The 16,950-nt window shown below is 54.1% G+C and overlaps 3 protein-coding genes across 3 annotated transcripts; all 3 read right to left on the bottom strand.

Annotated features, from left to right (window-relative positions):
- Window positions 1-5,594: 5,594 nt before the first annotated feature.
- J4E84_002003 (uncharacterized protein) lies at window positions 5,595-6,812 on the bottom strand (the record flags this gene model as incomplete). Its single annotated transcript, XM_049384632.1, has 2 exons — window positions 5,595-6,397; window positions 6,449-6,812. The coding sequence occupies 2 exons, from the start codon at window positions 6,810-6,812 to the stop codon at window positions 5,595-5,597; spliced, it is 1,167 nt and encodes a 388-aa protein (XP_049247988.1).
- An 8,730-nt stretch (window positions 6,813-15,542) lies between these two features.
- Window positions 15,543-16,307, bottom strand: J4E84_002004 (uncharacterized protein; the record flags this gene model as incomplete). The annotated part of the gene is made up of 1 exon (XM_049384633.1): window positions 15,543-16,307. One exon carries the CDS (start codon window positions 16,305-16,307, stop codon window positions 15,543-15,545), a length of 765 nt encoding a protein of 254 aa, XP_049247989.1.
- A 24-nt stretch (window positions 16,308-16,331) lies between these two features.
- On the bottom strand, window positions 16,332-16,828 carry J4E84_002005 (uncharacterized protein; the record flags this gene model as incomplete). The annotated part of the gene is made up of 2 exons (XM_049384634.1): window positions 16,332-16,386; window positions 16,446-16,828. 2 exons carry the CDS (start codon window positions 16,826-16,828, stop codon window positions 16,332-16,334), a joined length of 438 nt encoding a protein of 145 aa, XP_049247990.1.
- Window positions 16,829-16,950: the final 122 nt, after the last annotated feature.

Consider the following 16,950-nt stretch of genomic DNA (forward strand, 5'->3'; position numbering starts at 1 on the left):
ATCTTTCGTAATACCTCCGTTGACTCTAAGGTGAGGTGTAGCCACCTCTAGTGTAAGTGATGATCCGTTGTTAGAACCGCCAAAGCTGCATGCTAGGCATCACGTATCATAATCATCGCCTGAGAGATAACTCGTCTTCGAGGTGAATTGGAGGAAAGGCCGTTTTGAATAGTAACATCATCGTAATACTCAGTGGATCGGAATACTTGTGACGAAGCGTTTTGATGCATCATTCTGGAACAGGAGTCGTAGAACTGCGCTATCCTCCACTGACCTCAACTCATCTGATCACCGAAAACTGTCCCGGGAAAGTAGACACCGAGATCAGTCTCTTTGCCTAGCGTTCACTGGGGCGAGTTGCCTTCCGCATCATCCTGTACCACGACACTCCTGACCCAAGCACAACTCCAAAGCTATCGGCTCTTCACCGAGACTCAAACCACATAACGCCCGTGGCATCAAGCTTGCGTCAACACCACGTGTCTCTTGCGCCGTGCTTGCGTGTACAGCTCGATAGATCGTACGTTCTTTACACACGGCCAAATAGGACACATATCGAGACGTGCTCAGATCTTCTCCAGTCCGCTCGGCTTCACAACAACGCATTCGCCCCTTCGCGGCGTATTAGTAATGACGATCGGCTGCAAGTCAGCGCAGTCAGGTCACTCGACCTCAATGGCGGTCAGATCTGTGCTCTTTGCGGCTCTTCGGTCGGCAAGTTCAGCCGGTATACTTACGGGGCAGCTTCGTAGGGACTCTGCGCGCCCCATCGGAAAGGTCAACCGATACACTTGCAGAACAGCTTCGCACCCTTTCGGCTTCAGCCGGTACGCATATAGAGTAGCTTCGCGGAATCTCTTCGCGACTCTTCGGCATATTGAACCGATAGACTTCCTTCGCAAGAACTCTTCGCAACACTTCGGCAAGGTCAAGCGATACCCCTTACGGGGCAGCTTCGCAGGAACTTCCTCGCGATCCACATGTTGCGCTGCGTACTTTGTGTAACCTGGAGTAACCTAGTCGATGGATTCACGAGGCCACCCGCTCCTTCTCTTTCTCGGCGAGCGCACGCATTTGGCGATAGCTGACAGCCTCACATTCGCACACCGCATGGTCGTCGCATCGCGTAGGCAACAAGTGCGCTGGCGCCGGCGCGAAGGAGTCGTGCGCGCAAGGATGGCGACAGAAAAATGACAAAGGAGAAGACAGCCCTACATCGACGATGGAGATCGTGTTGTCTCGATGAACTACTCACCATTACCATTGCAAGCTTACCAGGCATCCTCCATGTAGACAACAGCTTCATTGTCGCCCGAACAACCGCATGATTCATCTGCGCCCCTTGGGCAGCGTCTGTACCTGAGCGTGCGCGCAACCAGGTCAAACCCAGCTTTTCCAGAATCCTCGGTCGTTGCTCATCCACGTTGTGTGCCTGATGGTGGCAAGGAGGTTCCCAGCAGCGACGATATCACGTGGCCCGGCCGTTCCTGCCTGAAAAGGACCTACTACACACGTCCCTATAACAACCGCGATATGATCCTTCGAAAGGCGGTGACGTGGTGCATCCCAGTCGCATGAACGCCGCACAAGCACGGCACGAAGATGAAAGGGTAGAGCCTGGGAATCCTTCGGTCTGATCATCAATCACGTTGCAAACAAGCATCATGCCGGTAAAAGTTCTCTACGCGAGATGGACGTGAACCATGGGACAGCACGAAACAGTCTTGCGCGATATGCGCGATTCTAGTTCCCGCAAGCCAGCCAAACTCAATCGCTGGTCGTCGCTCAATGGCGAAACTCTCTTTTCGGCGATATCGTTATTTGGTAGCGAGAGTGGTAGTGAGGCGATCCCGAACGGTGGATGCCCAACGCTGTCCCTAGCATCAGGTTCCGGAACGAGTCGCAAGGAGAATACGAAGGTGATCCGGCGATGGCGGCATGGCGCAATGGTACTTTCCACGAGTCGGCCCTTGAGTGTGATCACTGTTTTCTGACTCAAACGTTGTTCCGGGAAGAGAGTGTGAGTGTGCTGAGTTGGACGATGCGGGCGCGCAGGGACGAGCCTTGATGTTGGCTAGAAGCTGGGATCATCCCATCTCTGATCGTCCGCACGGTCACCTCACACCCCAAGAAGCATTAGTCCCGGAGCATTTGCCCGCCTGGCGCTAGAATGCGGTTCGTGTACTTTGGGATGCGAACGGGCAAAGGGTGGGCGTGGGCGTTCGCGCGACGCGGAAATTGGGCGATCACAGCTGTCAGGCTGGGTGTCCTGGGTGCAGCTATGACTCTGGCAGCATGCTGGTACACTGTGGATGCTCCGACGGTTTGGCCTGTCTCGTACCAGGCGCAAAGGCTGGTATTAATGTCCGAGATGACTGCTATCGGCTTGGGGCTCGTTGCGGGATACGGTGCTTGCTGATACTCACCGCCACGTGCTGCCAGCACGAATGCGACACAGATACCCACAATAGCACCGCCGTTGTTGGCATAGCTGCCATAGCTGTCGGCACTTGGGATTCTCACAAAGACGGCGCAGACGGCTGTCGATCGCGGTTCATTAGGCAAATCTTCTCGTCTTACCATGACAGTGGCATCACCTGCTCTCTCTGTCGGAAATTTCGGACGAAGCTCGCGGTGATGAGAGGGGGTCCTGGTCGACGGCAGGATGCGAGTCCAAGGTCCCTGCTTGACTGCCTTGTCATGAGTAGCGGAGAGGAGGAGGGGCAACGGTCGGTGTTATGGATAATTCCGTGCAAACCTCCTTCTCGAAGGTCTGGCGCGCAGGGATCATGGCTGATAGTTTAGAGTGCTATTCGCAAGGCCGCGTAGGGCGGCAGTAGCAACAATCTCGCAACAATTTCGCAGGCAAATCGCCCAGCCATGATAATCTAGGGAAAGATTGCCTGGAGCAAGATAGCATGCATCCGATAATAGAGCGCTCTGAGCTGCACAGCTGCAGAAGTAGTCGTTGGAGGTTCTGCGTGGTGGTGTTATTTCGAAAACGTCGTCATCCCACCTGGGCACCATGGACCGTCGCGCGTTTGGTTCCGACGCAAAGGTTCGTTGATTGGTGATGGTGCTGATTAGAGGCAACGCTGAGTGGCTGTCATTACGAAGGTACCCCTCCCTCGGTACCTTCAATACTTGACTGCACCAGTCGTGACGGCAAAATGGTACGATACGTTCCCTTGATCGCCGCTGGGCGTGCGCATCGGTTCTTGGTTGTCGGAATTGATAGACGCATGGTGACAACATATGTTGGCGCACTGTTTTCTGTAAGCGGATGCGCGCAGCAACAGGATTCTTGTGTGGCTGGGGGAATCGTAGGCGTAGGCATAGGCTTTGTGCTAGAAGGCTGCTTGGAGTCTCCCCTGCCGTCGCCGTATGGCCCGTATTGCCAGGCTCATCAATCTTCTCGTTCTGGATGCGCCATGATTGCAAGCGAGATGGAACTAGAACCTGAGACACTTGCGCAAAACCAAGATGATGCGCAGATCTTTCGCGAGCACGATCCAAGGGCTTGAAGGGGCGCTCCGATCCACCTGCACCAACAACCCGATTGGCAGGAACCGTGTGCCAGCTCGAATCAAGGGAACTGCTGACGAGGCGACGCTCCTTCATCTCCATCCCGCGATTGCTTTTTGTAGTCTTGTTCAGCGGCCGTCTTCGCTAAACTTTATCACACCTCCGGCAAGTAGTACACTCTCCGTCATCAATGCGCACGAGAGCTTGGAATTGCTTGTTGAGTTTCAGGGCCTCGACCGAGGGGATTGCTTTTCGCCGTTCTGTGGGGAGACAATGCGTGGCGGCGCTCTGTGCGGTGTCGTGTCCGTTGCAAAGGATTCAAAGGATTCCTCCTCCGCCAAACGGATAGACGAGTGGACAGGGGTCTGGAATCAGACCATTTGTTTTCCTTTTGACGGCAGCCAGTGAGCCACACGCAACCGACCTCACTCAATGTTGACGTCGGCCCCTGGGTGGAGAGCCCGCATGACGAGTTTGGTTAACGAGCCGTTACCGTTACGATTGGCGCCGCAATGCTGGTTTCAGTATTATTGAAAGCACGACTTTGTTATTCCGTGATATCCCACATGGTTTGATGAGAGACCCGGGGTTCGGAGAATAGTTAAGTGACGATCGTCACTCAAAGCTCATGCGTTCATGTGCTGGAACGCCTGCGGGAGGATGGGGCCAGACTATGTTGGCAAGCCACATGCGATCCCGAATAACCGCTGTATGCTGCAGCCGAACATCGGACCTGCGCTGGGCGTTGTTGAGGTCATGCCATTGAGCTCTGAACAAACGGCTCAGTATAGAAGAAGCAGCAGCATGCAAGCATAAGCGACGTTTGGCAACCACGTTTAGAGTAGAATGCGGACTTTTGCATTACGGAGAAATTTGTTCCCTAAAAATCAGTCGATAATCGGAGAGGACATGGCCTGGCTCAGAGTCAGTGGCACAGTATCGCCTCCACGTCTCCTAACTGACGGCGCATGACAGTTGACTCCGTGTACACCTTCAGCGCACTCACTTCGTTCCAGAGTGGGATTCACTGATCGACACGGTAATGGACTCGGGAAGACGTGCCTCTGAGCGAATGCATATTTTTATCCATATAGACCGTGGCGAGGCGGAATGGTTCGATAGTCCGGACTTGGCTTCATGGACAACCGTTTTGGGGTCCACAGATGTCGTTTACAGAACGATATGACCTATCCGGGAAAGAGTGGACGGGTAAATGTCTCCTTGAACTTGAGCCCTGATCATAATGCAGTGCAATAAGCATCCAACGTAAGATTGACACGGGAGATGCCCCAGTGACTCCAACGATCTGCAGGAATCCAGAAAATCGTTATGACTGCTCGAATATAGTCCAGGAACATGCGGTAATCCCGGAGATGTATCAACTACCGTGGGTCTTGCCGGGTTGGAAGCGTGGGCAAGCAGCTTGGAAGTGATGGCGACCGATGGCGACTGCCTCTCGCATACGGATTAATTGTTACGCGAAGACAACGACATGGATAACCCGTCAGGAACGATCTATGCGCGCTCGACGTGTCGTAAGTGTCAAGTGTGGCTCTGACGTGTCCGGTTTCCACTAGGTTTAGAAGGCGACTGACATGCAATGCGAAACATCGTTTCGCTCAATGAATCCACAACAACACAGGCAATAGCATGAAAGTAACTGGATTTCGTAGACAGTATTGATTTGATCGGTTTTGGCGCATGGTTGAGCATTGAATTCGCTCATGCAGGATCCCTACTATAATACAAGAAAATAAGGGCGGCTTGTTGGACTAATGCCATGCGCCTTGATGCGATAGCAAACAGCTGACCGGACTAGAAACTAAAGTTGACTGAAGGTAGCGTACATTATCGCAGTAGTAGCGATATAGGATATCGTTGGTGACACGAGAAAGAAACTCCGGTGAAATGCATGACAAGATGGGAAGCGCCCGAAACGCCGATGCGTGAAAGTGGTATCGTTGGCAAGATGCGGCTGAACAAAGCATTTCGTGGGTGGGACCACTACATGGTAGGTCGAGGCTTGTCAGGCCGATTGCGTGAGACAGTTGGTGAGGGCTCTTAGCTCGTTATGTCGTCAGGGTGGTACTGGAAGCCGCGTGGCAACCTCGCTCGTGTCGCTTCATGTTGCTGCGCACGCTGAACGCTTTGCCACATCCAGGCTGCGGGCACTTGTAGGGCTTCTCGCCTGTGTGACTGTGACTGTGGATGCGCAGGCTGCTTGGCCGCGAGAAGGCCTTGTTGCAAGTCGAGCAGATGTACCGATCCTGAGACTGGGGAAACTGAGACTGGCTAGAGGTGCTAATGTAGTGGTGGTGTTGCCATGGGTTGGAGCCGTTCGAAGCCGGGCTGGGCACAGGAGCCGGCAGGGGTATCGAGTGTGGCTGGAAGTTGGAAGGAAGCGGGCGCTGCGCATACATTGCAGTGCTGTTGTAAGAGTGCTGCTCAGGCGAGTAGAATGAAGTCGTAGAGGCAGCGCCTGGTGATGACTGATACGGAGACTGGCCATAGATGGAAGTACTGTACGGAGACATGGAGTGCGACTGCAGCGAATCGCGCTTCATTGGAGGCATCGATGAGAAGGACTGGCGCTGCTGGTGCGGCTCCATGTTGTTGAGCGAGCCGCCGACGAAGTAGGGCGCGGACGCAGCAGAGTGGTTTGATGCAGCGGAGGGAGACTGGGTACCGTCGTGTGCCACGTCTGGGTGCATTGGCGGTGTCGGAGGCAGTGTCATCCTGGGGTTGCTCGGCGCAGGCACTTGCGCGTAGACGGTTTGTGATGGTTGCTGCATGGCTCCTGCCCCTCCCTGCTGTGCCTGCCTTAGTTGCGGCGATGACGACTGGCGGTGCTGTGACTGAGGACTTTGGGAAGCTGCGATGAGTCAGTATGGGAGTGAAGGATGGTGCAGTGGTTGGCGCCTACCTGTCTCGGAAGCAGCCTTGTCGTTCCCAGCAAACTCGAGGAGACTTGAGATAGAAGGCAGTGAAGGCTTCTTCTCCTCTGCTGGTGGTGAGGGCGGCGATTGCAGCCGTTGCTGCTGCTGCTGCTGTGGTTGGTGTGTGTATTGTTGGTGTTGGTGTTGGTGTTGGTGTTGGTGTTGCTGCTGCTGTTGTTGCTGGCGGTACTGCTGCTCGACCTGAGGTTGGGATGGAGTATGCACGGGATATGAGGAGGCGGCAACACCCGACATGGGGAAGGCGCGAGGTTGCGACTGCTGGAAGTAGGCCGGGTGCTGGAACGACTCGCGCTCCCTAACGCTGCCGTGTACCATACTGGCGAGATGCATTGCCATGGAGGAGGTGGTTGTCACGGGTCACAGCAGTGGCTGCGTAACAAGAGAGAGAGGAGTGGGTGAAGGGAGATGGATGATGACGAGATGGAGAGTAGTCAAGGCGACGGGTACAAGCAGATGTAGAGCCAGGAATTCGGGCCTGCAGCATTCAAGTACGGTGTCGAGGGGATTGGCGAGATTCAGCACGAAGCCCGTTCGCACCGTAGCGTCGTCAGTGGGCCTGTCGTTCCCTGTCCAAATTGCGTTTGAGCGGGCGATGAGGCGGCGGACCGTTGTCAAAAAGCCCACGTCCCACTCGAGTTAGCCCGAGACGCTCAGTCCCTTGCAACGGCAATGCAGATGACAGACGGACGAGGTTTAGAGTGAAGATGTGCACGCCCCGTAGTAATGCCTTGGCCGAGCGATCCGCCCACGCATCCCAGACGTGCCAATCGACGCTGCACCGGCGCAACAGCGCTTTTGGGACAGCCACGGCAGGGGCCCTGGCCGCGGTGCTAGGACAGGCCACTCTGCACTGCAGATCGACCGTTCCAGGAGATACCTGAGGAGAATCCTCGTGGGCTTGTCGGAAGCAAGTAAGCTGCAGAGCCGCTGGGATCGAGTGAATGCCCGCGACGTTCCCAACGGGGCGGAACAACCCTCGCCGATTCCTCTCACGCTGCTGCCGCCAGATGACGACTCAGGCCGCACGTCGCCGACTGCTGCGTCCTGCCAGCTGGCCTCCAACGGCGCTTGGGTTGACGATGCAAAGGGTCCTGGCTGCACGGGCGCTGGGGCTGCACCGATCGGTACTCCTGCCAGACTCCAGAGCGCACTGCCGACGTGCTGTCCAGCAGTCGAGAGATCCACCGCGGCCTGTATCTCTGGGAGCGGCGGCGAGACAATACGGATCGCGCTGACGAAGGATTACGCAGGGGGTGAGGCTTGGGAACGGCTGCGATGCTGGCCTTCGGAAAGAGACAACGATGAGACGTGCGAGTCTCGGTGCTGCGCCTTTGGCACACTTTAAAGAAGCCACCACTGTCCACCCACCTCATGCCGCCCTCGTGAAAGGGCACCGTCGCAAGCCATGGCAGTCAACTAGACGATAGCACCGTATCGTCCCGGGGGCGTTTGGCTCGAGGCAAGTCACTGCGGAAGCGAGCCAAGCGCCTCGTGCAGCAGAAGCTGTCTAGTCCTACCCACCAGGCGATGCCTTGACCATTGTTACGACTGCATTTCCTAAAAATCTGATCCCGCATTAGAGAGGGTCCGCCTGCAGTGATGCACATGGCTGCAGCCGCGCTGGGTGAAGCGAAGCATCGCGCGCGGGATGATTTGCTGGCAATTATTGGAGGCGGTCGACTTTCTGGCACGTCTGGTGGTGCGCGGTCGTACACAGCTGTCTAACCACCGTCACCGCCATGACGGGCGAACTCGACGGGCAGTCACGGGACTGACTCGTCCCAACCTCACTCATTACCTTCTCCAGTACATGTCCCAGCACGCTGCATCGAGAACGCTCACCGCATGTTTGCTTGCTCCAGCTAGCAGGTTAGGCCGTGTGCCAGCGACAGATTGGTTTCAGCAAAAAGGCAAGCGCGGGACGTCAGAACGACGGCTCGACGGCTGTTGCCTCTTTGCAGCGACAGTCTCCGACCCCAGCACGCGACGTCTCTGCGGCGCCGCCAGGGCGGGATGGCGGCGTTATCCCATGTCTTGGCCTCGTTCGTCTGTGGAGGATCTCGTCGAAAGAGGCGGGTCGATCAGCGACAAGCGCATGCAGCTAATCCCGGGGGCCACGTTGGCTGTCACCATCTGCTCACTACTCTAGCCGACCTCCCGCCATCCAACCACGCTGCCCTCTGCCATGCTTAGGAGCGCCTTCGAGAAACAAGCTGCGCGCGAGTGAGATGCCACCGCAGCCTGCCACCGCGTGCTTATGTATCGTCCACCACGAGGCGCCGCAGATCTAGCAACCCAAGCCGAGTGTCTAGTGTCTAGTGCTCAAAAGGAAGACTGCGGTTACCGTGCAATTTCTTTACTGCGTCGTCGTCAGGAGCATGATGCGTTCCGGCGTCGCACAGCATCTTCCCAGCTCGGTGCAACACGACCTCGTGGCTCTTCTCTTCGCTAGAACAATCGAAGCACAAGACTTGCAGGGCTATCGTGTGTACCACCACCGACGCAGACGTGAGCGACCGTGGCATCCCACTCTATTGGTGCTGCCGGTCTAGAGAAATGGGCACAGACGTGACCTCAGGGCTTCCGTTGATGGAATTTGGGAATTTCATCGCTTAGGCCTGCGCGAGTGCCGGGCGTCTTGCACATCACATTACCACCGTCCTGGATACCTCATTCGCAGTCTACATCAGATGTCATGGTGCGCACTTCACAATCTGTCAAATCTGAACAGCTGCACCACCATGCAGAACATAATTTTGATCGATGGCCAGTCTCCAGCAACAAAAACTGCGTATCTGCATGGCAGAATGCGAACGCTGAACAGGGTGCATGATCTCCCGGAAGACCACCACCCAGGGACGCTGCGTCCGGTCTCAGGGAGCGCGGGACTGGCAGGGATACCGATACTTGGACCGCATCATGATCCATCATCAGCGGGAACACGCTTACTGCAAGGAGCCTCCCTAGTGCTTTCCGAGCGATCGTCTCGGCGTTTCATTTTCACGAATCGGCAACCCAGCGGCATGTCACCCACCTTCTTACCCGAAGCTTCCCCGTGTCTTCCAACACCTCTTCCCAAAACCCGACACCGTCCTCAATTTCACAGCATATCGCAGTGCGAACGTGGTTGTATCAGATACCCGCTGCGTTCCATGGGTCAGTGGAAGCAGCTTTGGCCTGGCCCCTGTACGTCGCACCCCCGTCTGCTCCATGCGTGACGCTCTCCAGGGTTTCTCCGGCTAAAGCGCCCAAGCTGGATAAGCCCGAAGATTGCAAGGCTGTTCTCATCGTCAGGCGTCTCATTGGCCCTGACCGACAAAAATATTACATCGAACTGCCGGGATTCGTCCAGCGTCCACATCGTGTGATGCTCAGACGAGGGCTATGCGAACTTGCACTTTAAGCCATGACGCAGCCACGCGCTCTCGCTACGAGCAACAACCATGTTCATCATTCCAGACATCACGGAACAACTCACCGTTTATTGTAAAGCGAGCAGCTATAGTTAGTCTGCAGCAGAAACTCTTAGGTGGGTATGTTTTTGGAATGCCTCACCAGAAGATGAAGGCAGAACGTCATGCACGAGCTTTGAGCAACTACCCGGACAACTGGCTCCGCAATCGTCTTCGTTGCATACATCGGTGGGTTTGGTTCGAACTCGTAAGGGTATACCCTGGCAGGTTGACTCCTCTCAGCGCTTACTCGTGTAAATTAGGCAAAGAAATGAGCCCAACCAGAATGAGGCGGAACCGACAGATTGGAGATATCGCGAGATGGCCAGCAGTACCCGGTACGCAGGATTGTTAAGAACACATGGTCTGCTCTGAGCTGCATCGGACACATCTATCGAGCCTTGTTCTTGCACTGCGCTGCAAATTATGACCATCTACTCTTCTTCCGAGCAAATTCGGGTCCAGTCCAGATTCAGAGTTCCTGGAGACACGGAGATTATCTCTCAATACCCTCTAACATGATAAGATTCACCATCCGCGACCCTTCAATCGCGGTGCCATCAATGCAATGGGTCAAACTGGTGCCTACCTACCAGAAGATCACGTCCGATCCTTTGCGCCACTGTTACCGGGGCGCAATTTGCGCTGCAAGAACCCCTTGCGGAGTTGGACGATGTTGGCAATACGGCTAATACGTCGTGTCTGTGGTCAAACAGCACTGCGGTGTGTTTTGAGGCGTCCCCGGGAATCGAGCATACTTTGTCTTCAATCTCCCCAACCTCGTTGCTGTTTTGAATCCGCACACAGGGGTTCGGGTGAAGCAACAACAGCAGCCACCAAGCGGGCCGAATGGGGCAGTAGGGAACCCAAAGAGTCGACGGCGAAAATGAGCGGCCCAGTTGTGTGTCTCGCACCCTGTTCCCTTCCCACCGTTTTGAGCATGTTTTCCGGATCCATTGCGCCACGACAAGGGACCGCGTAGATCATTCCTGATCACCGCGTCGAGGTGGGCTCGGCTGACAGTGAGATTCACCAGGATATCGTGCGGCCAAGTGTCAGATCAGCCGGATCAGAGGGGCTGCCAACCAATGCCGTCTTTGCCGGATCACGGGTGAATTCTATTTCGCCTTCGATCTAACCGTCCATTCGTATGCTATGCACATCGCCGCCGATGAATCCCCATAAGCAAGGTGTTCGGTACGACTTCCATTCATGGCTGCGGCGGTACCTGCCGCGGATATGCTGCCTCGTCAGAATGACCCTCGTCAGAAGACGGAGAAGCTGATTCAGTATGGGGAACCATATGTCCAGTGCCGCTGTTTCAGCCGTTCAACTTCGAGATCCACTTCTGCAAGACGTTCAAGCCATTCACCAGCTAACCATCTCTGGCTCTGCAAAAGCACGACCACATCAAACAAGGCATGTGGAGCTCGCAATGTGAAGCTCATGTAACCTTCGAGCCGGACCAGTTGCGTATCAGCGGCCGCCGATACTCGATAGTGGATTCAAATTGTGGAAAAGCGATATCTTCCAGACATGACTGGATACCTGAGGCTTCTTTTTCTAGGCCCCTGTTCAAGTGACTCGGCCTGACCCACCAACGTCCGCGTCGGCCTGCCTCACTCCCCTGTCATTGCAGAAATCGTTAGCGCACCCTCCTCCGCGTGGCTGACGCTCAGCGAGTTTATTCGTGAACGTTGCGTGACAGGACGTTAGTATCGTTTGGTCGGCGCCATCACAACGCTACCGGCGATACCATGAGATCGCTGCTACTGCTACACGCTCACGGCCTTGCTCACCGTATCCGGTCTACTCCAAGTGTCAGATCTCGAGGAGTCGCATCTAGTGTTACCCCGTTTCTTCCTTATTCAAGCCAGCAATGCGACGGGGTGAGGAGTCAATACGTGACCTGCTGAGAGTCTCCCGCGGCAGCACAAGGCTTGCTTCTGAAAAGTGGTCCGACATCCGCATACGGCCTGTATCCCGCCACATGATTTCCACCACTGGGAATCTTCCTCCCTTCGCAGTGCTCCAGAAGGATCACATAGTCGCGATCGGCGCCGATCTATGCTCAACATGATCCGCAATTATAGCGCCAGGGGGTACTCAAGGAGAGTTTTGTTCACACGGCGGTCGATTCACAGGTGCATAATGAACGCAGGACCAAGCTCACCAGTTTGCCGCTGTCAATGCGCTGGACTCTAGACCTGGTATTATGCTGAAGCAGTGGCCTAAGCCGTTAGTGACCGTTGATGTTTTTTTTTTCGCAACGTCTATCCGAAGGAAGCTCTCTGCGGGACACGAATGCGCAGCCCATCGACGATGTGAAGGAGTCGAAGGATGCACCGCAAGATTAGCCCGAGGGGCCCACGACACGTCAATCACGAACCCACGATCTCCGTTTGAACTTCGGCTTCTAATGACTAGCACACGTGAGACCCGGTCCCGCGGGCAGATCCCAAGTGCTTTCCAATGATTACGGATCAGCCTGTCCGTCTGAGATCGAGTTCGTGTGTCGGCACCCGCGCATATCTCGCATTCGGAAGCCCACCCGCTACATCCCAATCTGCAAAGGTCATCACACGTAAGGGCATAACCGCGCCGGGGTTTTGGATGTCGGGCCCCGCGACAAAGACGAAAAGGTCGCGAAAGGCTTCGCAGTTTGATGACCCAGTGACCCTGTTATTACTGCGAGGCGCTTCAGTGTATGCAGCTGCAACAGTATACTCCGAAGCTACTGCTGCAACTGAATATTGGGTGTGTTGCATTGCATATCGCCGAACAGCGCGCAGCAAACGACACTGCCGTGAGCAAGGGTGGGGCACAAGATCACTGTCACGGTCTGTCGGTCCTTTAACAACGTGAAACTGTCAGCAGATCCACGTTTATCGACCTGGCTGTCGGGAGCCGCACCGCCCAAGTCAAATGTGTACGTGGACATCACTCTATCTAAACCTAATCTCCATCAACTCCGGGTAAGGGCTTTTACGTGTGGTGGCCATGTAATACCGGTCGGGCTTATGCAGCCTGAGGATCATAGCATGGGTCTTTGTCCTTGCTTCCTTTGACCTACCCCATGTTGGTAAGCTCCGTGCAATCTCGATCGCTCAGGAATATGGGTTTTATTTTTCTCTGCCAGACTGCATGCATGCGATACGATCTGCTCCGCAAGCAATGCAGTAAGTTGCTGTGCCGTGCGTGAAAACCGTCGCAGATACATTGGTACTTCGCCGACGACGTTTACCTGCAGCCGAAGGAAGGGGGTGGTATGCGGGCCTAAGTTGAACGAGATGTAACGTACATCGCAATATCTGTTTAGCTTCTTTCTTGGATCATGTCGATACCCGAACCCAGTGCGGGATCTGCCAGCCTGCGTGCTCCAAACTTGATATGCCGCAACGGAGGCAAGTATGACGACATGAACGGGCCCACAACGTCTATCACCAAGGTCCCAGATCAAGACACTCCGAAGCCCCCACTTTCCGATACGTGACCGACATCATACTGGAACAACATCTTGGTCGGAACACGAGGAAGGGGTCTTGGTTACTGTACCAGAAATGCAAGGCAAGCAATATACCTGCCACTGCAATCCTTCTACGTCATTCGTGGGAAAACCACACCCCTGGTAGAAGTAAGAGCACGCACGCATAACTCATTGCACTCCCGCACACATCCTGCAGCCCAGCCAGCCACCCCAGCTTACCCGAGCTCGGAGCCGCCGCAATCCCATCCCTCCATTCCCTTCCCCCATCACATCACGCACCCTCGCTCTATACCAGGGTAATCTTATCATCTGCATCTCTTACCTCGTATATCCCGCCAATTCGCCAAAAGGCTTGGGTCATAATGGCAGGCCCCCAGTCTACTAACTACTAACTTGGTTCCGGCAGCGGTTCTTCTTTTCTCTCCGCATATGCGCCGTTGATCCGCCCCTTCTGCACTGCTGCTCTCTCCACGCTCGTATGACGTGTGCCATTCTGTGCACCAAGCTCTACAGTACAGTGACGCCGGATGGAAGGGTCTCCGTGAAATAATGCCGCGCCTTATATGTACGCTGTACATTGAGCTACATTCGCTTCACCTCAACCTTTTCGTTTGTCTGGCGAATCGCTTAGGTGTACACCGTACCATATTCTCATCTCGCTCAGTCGCTCACGCGCGCCTTTATGCACACGCGAATGCAAGCTTGCCATACACTAAAGCCGCAAGCGAGGACTGCCTTCTCTGTCTAATCTGCTCGCTATTCGTCTCCTCATCGTCGATTTTCCGTGCGTTCATTTCTACCACCGGCCAATGAGTCTTGCTGCATTTTGTTAGTGACAGCGACGGTGTGTTGTTAGAATGAGCTGTCAAGGGTAAGCGAAGGATTCTTGACAGTCGCAAGATGATGCGATGCGGGTTTAGCGCGGATCTGTGATCTGAGGTGATCGCGCGGGTCAAAAGATGGGGCTGGCGTTTGCAGAAAGGTTGGTCGTGATGGAGGGTGGTGACGTGGTTGTGACGGCTGGGAAGGCAGTTTGTGGCTCGGGTGAAGGGCTGGTGTATGGCTGTGTCGATAACCAGTGCGGTGTGTTGTGCCGTATACGAATCGCGGGTCATGACTGTGTGAGGTGTTGCCCACGGGAAATACTCCGCAGTCGATAAACCAATGCGAGATCGCATAAGTCCAGCTCGCTACCTCCAATACATTCGTTGAGACCTGCAACATGTGAATAGTTGGGTGGCTCAAAGGAGACGAAGTTCGTGTATGATTATGAAATTCTTTGAATAGAGTCCAGAAAGAGTAAATCTCCAAGACATGCTGAATCAGATGATGGAGCGCTATGTTCGTGACTCTGCAGGTACCTGCAGTAACTACTGCAGGTGAGACGGGAAAGAAGGAAAGCAATTTCGTCTCCGCGGTTACGCAACATCGTCTTCGGGTGCATGATCTGCTTTGATGACACAGCTACATAAGGCACAGGTAACGAAGCGAAAGGTTTGGCAAGGCTGAGAAGGCTCGCGACATGAAGATATTCGGTGACAAACTTCTTTATAACGAGACGATGCCCCATGTGTATGCATGGCAAGTGAGTTTGAAGGTAAGAGTGCGAAAGACTTTGGTATGTATGCGTGAAAGCTTGTATTGTGAGGGTGCGATATCTGGCTCATCGATTTCATGACTAACTCTTTGATCTGACGGGTCATACGTTGAGTGACTACTATGGCTATGCTCCGTCGTTTACTCTTGCTGTACAGTGGCACAAAAAAAGCTGATGGATGGATAGTCCCATGCAAGGACTACTGTGATGAGTATGCACACGAACCCATGAAGTTATTCGTTTCCGATAGCTTTACATTGAGAAAGATGTTAAATCCGCCTCGACACGCTAATGCACGTCTTCGCATATAGATGTTGCAGTGGTTGTGAGCCATATTACTTGGGCAAGGGGAGAAGGTAAGTCTAAAATGTAGATCAGCATGCACTGCTACAGAGAATGAGCATCGAAGTGCAACGATAAAGGTTTGTTGAAGCTAAGTTGAAACTCGTACGATGACTGTTCACTCCGCTCTTGTATTGTTGATGTGCACTGTCCTCCCCTAAAATAACGTCCAAGAGATCAGACTACTCTTCACGTGCCCAGATATCCATACCTGACAACCAGTCGTAATCGGGGCCATCAGCGGGATCGGCCGCTCCAAATAACCGCTTCCCATCCATGATCTGCTCATACGACTGAAGCGTCTCTACGTAGCCCCTCGTCTCCGGGTTGGCGTAATACGAAGGAGAATCCCGAGGGATCCTGATGATGTCGAAGTCGCCCCAAAGCTTGTCCCTATGGTTGTTGTTCATGAATAGGGCAGCAGGGCCTTTGCCGTCTGGTGACTCGCGTGCAAGATCGGCGATTATCTGTTTGACTGGTACAACCGGAAAGCTTGAGAACACGAGCGACTGTGCGTTGATAGAGAGGAATCCTCCAGGATTCGCTTCAATACGGATCGGTACTGGTAGGTCGGAGAGGAAGGTGAGGTCACGGCCGGTGTAGGCGGGATCTTGAGCGACTATTGTGATAGGCTCTTGGAGCGCTATGCCTTCCTCCTTGTACATGCGGGTGAGCTCTTCAGCGAGCGTGTAGGCGACGATATGCTGTGCCAGCGATCTGCCACCCTCCAGGCTAGATTGATGTAGAGTTCCCAGACCTATACAGACGATGTTGGAGATCGGAGCCGTGTGCTTGAATTTTTGGATTACATCGAGCAGAGAAGAGCGCACTTCATTTGAGTACCAGTCTGACTTTGCCTTGAGTATGCGTGTCTCTAGCTGGAAAAAGTCGTTGTAATCGAGTTGTTCTTCCACCTTTTCACGGATCGTGATGTAGACTGGGAGCATGTAATCATCGTTAATATGTTTAATCTACGAATCGATGGCGAGCGCGTGAATTCCCTTGTACTCCAAAACAGCAACTTGACTGTCGGTAAGTTAGGATACGACTATCTTCTTTAACGTTCAAACATGAGTTGCACATACCCGGGCTTGACTGCACCACCGAAATCGATGGATACCGACTTGCCATAGCAATTCGTCAAGACAATGGTCTGATTGTGGTGAGCTCGGTATTGATGAATTGCGGCATTGAAAAGCATATGATGGCTGAAGATTGGCCGGTCGCCAATTGAATCCAGGAATGCCTTTAGGTCTACGACGAAGTGAGAATCGTTCGTAGACCCGAGTCCGATTTCCTCAAGCACATCGGCGAGGGGCTCGTGATTCTGGGTGGGGAGTGTCTCGTTGGCAGATCCCTGGAATTCTTGCGCGCCGATGGGACACATATTCCACCATATGGCAGCTGCTGGAGCGGCTGAAAAGTTCATTCCGGATGATGCAAGCTGCATGCCCCTTGTGTTCTCCATTGTCGTTAGTTATCGTAGTGCTAGAAAATTCGGTATCGAATGAGACGTCGAGAACGATCGGGGGGTAGTTGGAAACAGTGATGGGCGATATGCTGACAATAGTGGAAGTGTGGGACGATGTT

Source organism: Alternaria hordeiaustralica, assembly GCF_023758085.1.
Source record: "Alternaria hordeiaustralica strain BMP 2776 chromosome Unknown scaffold_2, whole genome shotgun sequence".
Taxonomy (NCBI): Eukaryota; Fungi; Ascomycota; class Dothideomycetes; order Pleosporales; family Pleosporaceae; genus Alternaria; species Alternaria hordeiaustralica.